The sequence below is a fragment of the Elaeis guineensis genome, chromosome 4 (assembly GCF_000442705.2).
Source record: "Elaeis guineensis isolate ETL-2024a chromosome 4, EG11, whole genome shotgun sequence".
Classification (NCBI taxonomy): domain Eukaryota; kingdom Viridiplantae; phylum Streptophyta; class Magnoliopsida; order Arecales; family Arecaceae; genus Elaeis; species Elaeis guineensis.
In genome coordinates, this window is record NC_025996.2 from 46,069,117 (window position 1) to 46,074,932 (window position 5,816).

General features: G+C 30.9%; 1 protein-coding gene across 1 annotated transcript; it reads left to right on the forward strand.

Moving 5' to 3' along the window:
• Positions 1–1,227: 1,227 nt before the first annotated feature.
• LOC140857339 (uncharacterized) lies at positions 1,228–1,506 on the forward strand (the record flags this gene model as incomplete). Its single annotated transcript, XM_073256129.1, is given in 1 exon segment — positions 1,228–1,506. A coding segment is annotated over 1 exon segment (279 nt), but the record flags the coding sequence as incomplete, so codon positions are not given.
• Between the last annotated feature and the right edge of the window lie 4,310 nt (positions 1,507–5,816).

Consider the following 5,816-nt stretch of genomic DNA (forward strand, 5'->3'; position numbering starts at 1 on the left):
CGTTCCTTCTCCTCCACTGCTGCATCCGCCTCTAACCTCCCCCGGTGGTGTCGTGACCACCCATCCACAGTCGACGCCTAGGAGACCCACTTCTATGAATGTTGGGACATAGCAAATGATCAAACAGTGCAAGACCTCTATTTTATTATATATATACACACATATATATTAATTTATAATTAAAAAAATTATATTTGATGCATTTTGTATTTGATGTATAGCATAAAATATAAGCTACCAGATAAATCTCATGAAGATCCGATGATCCTGATTTTGCAAAATCTCTTCCTAAATACATTATTTTTTATTATTTTTATCTTTAATCATTTTTAAATACATGTTTCTTTCCCATTTCGATCCTCTCCCTCCACATCCCTTATCTCTTCCAATGGTAGAATCAATAATGTTGCTTATTGGCCACCCTCGTCACGAATAGTAATAGCATCTTTGAACTCGTAATAGCATCTTTGAGCCCGGGAATGATACATAAGCCACTTTTGTGGCAATAGAAAACACAGCTCTTAAGTCATTCGTTCTCATAATTGCCACAAAATCATGTAATTCTAAGTAGCTTCGAATTGATTGTTGTTGTTCATAATGAAATTGGTGGGTCATCTCTATCTTCACGTAAGGATACAGCTGTGTCCCTGTCCAATGCCTATATGATATTTATACACAGAGCCATACATGGTGGGTAATTCCTATAATAATCTTTATTTTTTTTTCCATACTGATACTAGAAACAATTAGGTGATTCCAGTTACATCTTGGACACGTTCCAAGCACTTTTGTAGCTCGTTAACCTCTAGGCCGAGTCATACCAGGCTACCTATGTCCACATAATTTGAATCTTGCACTAACAGATATCTATTTGCAGCCAACTTTGCATATATCAACTCCTAAAGTAATTTTGAGATCAGTAGTCCATTCGAAAACTCTACATTTATGCACTGATATAAGCATTAGATTGAGACCTATGTAGCACCGCACCAAGATATTACTGAACGCGTAATTTTCCGTTATCCCAATTTCTCCTGACTTTCTAGTATTTCAAAATCACATGAACATCCTTGCTAACCTGTCCAACCAAAATTCCTCCACCAACGATTTACCAAATCTTACATTTTCCTTGTTCAACAACTCTCTCATATATCCCATTTATTTTTCTTCAATCCCATGATAGTTCACCAAGGTCAAACTTCTAGAAGTGTAGTGGCACTACAATCTATGGTGGACGATGCACTGGCGGTGGAGGTAAGCCAATCTGGCGAGCACCTGGTAGGCAACATTGGCGAGGAAGGGTTCGGAGGAGATGCGGCGGCCCTTGAGGGAGCCGCTGTCCATATACTCAAGGGGCATTTGGATGTCGCCGGCATGGTCGTACATGCGATTGAACTGGATGACATGGGGGTTATCAGTGGTGCAGAGAATCTCGATCTCATGGTAGATCTGGCGACGGATAGTGTCCTCATGTTTGCCGAAGATGACCTTGAGGGCGTATGCTGAAGATGACCTTGAGGGCGTAGATCCGCTGCCTCACCGGCCACTCCCACTTCATTCAGGATATGATCCTCTAGGATATGAGAGACAGAGGAAGAACAAAGAGGAAGAAGTAGAAGGTTCGAAGAGGAAAAAAAAAACACGTGGCAGATGGTGCTCGAGAAAAACTATACATGTGGTGGACGGAGGCTGATGCCTCTATTTTAATATATCTAATATAGACATTTAAATTTCTGAATATGATAATCGATTGGAGTCCTTTTGAGTTTGGTAAATGACAAGAGGCAGAAACCCTTTGAGATGGGTATTCTTTATTTTCAAGAGGTTGAAAGAAAAATACTGGCTGGATGTGCAAGGTGATCACAACGAAAATGAAAATTTAATTTATGCAAAGAAGATGAATAATAATTGAAAAATAGCATAGCATCTTGATAATTTTGATGCATATGTTGAGCACCATCATATAATATTTTTTTTAAAATAAATAATTATTTAGTCCCAACCAAAAATCTAGTTTAGAAAATATTGAGACTGGATTATTCTTTCCCTTTTTGTGCAAAAATCTAGTTTATTCCTTTTCAAAGAATCCTAAGATAAAATAATTTTTGGTTAAGGAACACTCAGAAAAAAAAAAAAAAAACCATGCATGCAAAAATTATCACTAACAAAAATTATTTTAATTCCACAAAAAGGAAGATTCTGTGTCAATAATATTTTTCTCTTGGAGAACTCTTCATAATAATTTTATGTAAGCATTATTTACCTTACACATATAAGAAAAGAATTTTTTTAATATATTTTGATCCATGCCCACAAAAAAAATTCATGCAAAAAACTAAACACGATATTTGTTTATTTTTTCTTTTTGTGTGAAAATCTAAGCTAACCCTTGTGAAGAGTCCTAGAATACAAAAATATTGATTGAAAATTGAACATGCAAAAAGGGAAAAAAATTACAACTTGCACAAGAAATTATTACTAATAGGAAATTTGAAATCAATATTTCCTTTTTTTTTCTAGAATTCTAATTTATTCTTTTTTGAAGAGTCCTAGAATAAAGAAATTTTTGTTAAAAAGGAATGTTCAAAAAGAAAAAAAAATGTCACATGCACAAAAATTACCATAAGCAAAAAAGTCAAATGCTAGAAAAACCGAAAAATCCTACTCAGACTCTTCATAATATTTTGCCACAAGGACTCTTCATAATAATTTTATATAAATATTATTTATAGCATTCGAAAAATGGAGAAAATTTCCTTCTTAATATTTTTGCCATGCCAAAAAGAAATCATGCACTAAAATCTAATTTATTCTTTTTCCAAGAGTCGCAAAATAATAAATTTTGGTTTAAAAATGAATGCTTAAAAGAAAAAAAACACCTTACATAGAAAATTATCACTAACAAAAATAATTTCAATTCCACAAAAAAGGGTAAATCCCACATCGCTCATATTTTCCTCCCAAAGAATTCTTCATAATAATTTTATATAAATATTACTTATGACACTCACTGAAAAAGAAAAAAATTTCATTATATTTTCCTCCATCCCACAAAAAAATTAAAAAAAAATGTGAATTCAATATTTATTTATTTTTACTTTTTGTGTTAAAATCTTAATTATTTCATTTTGAAGAGTCACAAAATAAACAAATTTTGGTTACAAAAATGACCATTCAAAAATGAAGAAACACCATGTACAGAAGAATTATTACTTATAGATAAAAATTCAAGCTCAACATTTCCTTTTCATGTGAAAATATAATTTATTCTTTTTTCTGAAAAGTTCTAGAATGCAAAAAATTTTGTTAAACAAGGAATGTTTAAAGAGGATAAAATATGACGTGCATAAAATTATCACTAAAAAAAAAATTGAACTCTATAAAAAAGAAATATCCATTATCACTAATATTTTCCACCTAAGATTGTGTAAAAATTATTTGCCACAATCAGAAAAAAAAAATCCATCATAATATTTTTTTTCACACCTACAAAAGACATTCATTCCCCCCAAAAAAAGAATTTAATTTTTTATTTTTTTTGCACTAAATTCTAATTTATTCCTTTTTCAAAGAGTTCTAGAGTTAAAAAAAATTAGTTAAACCAAGAATGTTCAAAAATGAAAAAAATGCTATGTGCACAAAAGTTATCACTAAAAATGTTGAATTCAACAGGAAAATGAAAAACACTAGGTTGTTAATATTGTGTAAATAATATTTACTATAGTATTTAAAAAAGCAAAAATTCCTTTGAATATTTATTCTCCATGTCCACAAAAAAATTCATGTTTTAAAAAATTGAGTTCAAAACTTTTCTTAGCTTTTCCTTTTTTGTGAAAAAATGTAATTTATTCCTTTTTAAAGCATCCTGCAACAAAAAATCCCACAAAAGATTTCATGTACAAAAAAATTGAATTCAAAATTTTTCTTACTTTTTCCTTTTTTGTGCAAAAATCTAAGTTTTTCCTTTTTAAAAGTCCCACAACAAAAACAGTTGGTTAAAAATTTCTTCATTATATTTTTCCTCATGGTCACAGAAAAAATCATGCACAAAAAATCGGAATTCAACTTTTCAATTTTTTTTTTTTTGCATGAAAATTGATTCTATTCCTTTTCAAAGAGTCCAAGAATGAAAAAACCTTTAGTTGAATGAACCTTTAGAAAGGAATACAAATATATGGACATAAAAATTATCAATAAAAAATTGAATGATTCTTTATATTTTTTCTTTGTTTTTGCTTGTGAAATCTTCGTAGTCCAAGAATTTTAAAAAAAGGTTCAAAAAGGAACAATCAAAAAGAAAAAAAAAAATACGATGCACCCAAAAAAGGTTGCTAAACAAATTTGAATTCTGCAAAAAAGAGAAAAAATTCTAGGTTGCCAATATTTTCCTCCAGGGACTCCTCATAATAATTTTATATAAATATTACTTTTGTATGAGAATTTTTATTTTTTGCAAGATTTTTTTTTTTTTAATGTGCGTGCGCATGGTTCTTGTGCATGTGTTTATGTGACTTTCCAAAACAACTAAGAGTTGATTTTTGCATGAGAGTTCACCGAGGGTTTGTTTGAAAATTCCAGCTGGGGCTTGATTTCTGCTGAGTGTACATTTGACAACCTATCTACCTATCGCCTATATCAGAACACCTGACAGCCCGGATCTCGCCGGAAGCATAAAAAGGCCTTCGTGGTTATTTTTTGAAAAATTCTTTGTGCACCGCATGCGGTATACAAAATCCGATATGTAGCGCATTACTATATCCGATTGATCTATGTAGCCATTATTTTCTAATATGTATTTAATATCAGTAGGTCAATTTTTCGTTTAAAAATTTTGTATGATAAAAATATTCTTCTTAAAAATTATGACATTCTTTTTTAAAAATTATGATATCTTTATAAAAATTATGACACTTCATGAAGAAAATGCTAAACTGAAATAGGGTGTCATAATTTTGTGAAGAGATATCATAATTTTTAAGAAGAAAATCGTAATACTGTACAGAAAAAAAAAAGATAGTGAATATATACGGAAACAGTATTATGATACTCCTCTTAAAAATTATGATATCCCTTCACAAAATTTATGACATCCAGCTTCAGTTTAGTATTTCTACGATGTCATAATTTTATAAAGAAGTATCATAATTTTTAAGAAGGAATATCATAATATTTAAGAAGGATATTTTTGTTATACAAAATTTTTAAATGAAAAAATCAATCTATTGGTATTAAATGCGCATTAAAAAGTGATGGCTACGTAGATAATCGGACAAAATGATGCAATTTACGTCAGATTTTCTACACATATGTGGTGCACAAATAATTTCTCTTCTTTGTTTTATTCCGTTGGACAAATAGGCCCATACCGCGATTTAGACTTTGACTAGGGTGCATCGTTAGAAGCCTATGGGTTGGGAAGGCCATCAGGCCCAATACTTACAAGATATTCCAACAAAAATTCCCAAATAAGCTCTAAGGGGTCTCTCTCTCTCTCTCTCTCTCTCCACACACACACACACACACATATATATATATATATAGAGAGAGAGAGAGAGAAGTTTCACACTTACTTGTAATATTGGATTTTAGGTATTTTGCATATAGATTTCAAAATAATTTTTAATACAAGCAGCAAAAGATAAGATTAAATCAGATTTAATTCTACGCATGCATAGATCTAAATCAAATACCTATGAATCTAGTTCATGTGATGATAAATAAGATATAAAATATCTGATTTTAAAAAATAAAAATAAATATGTGATAGAATCACATAACTGAATTTAGGGGTGGCAAACGGGGTCGGGTCGGGTCAT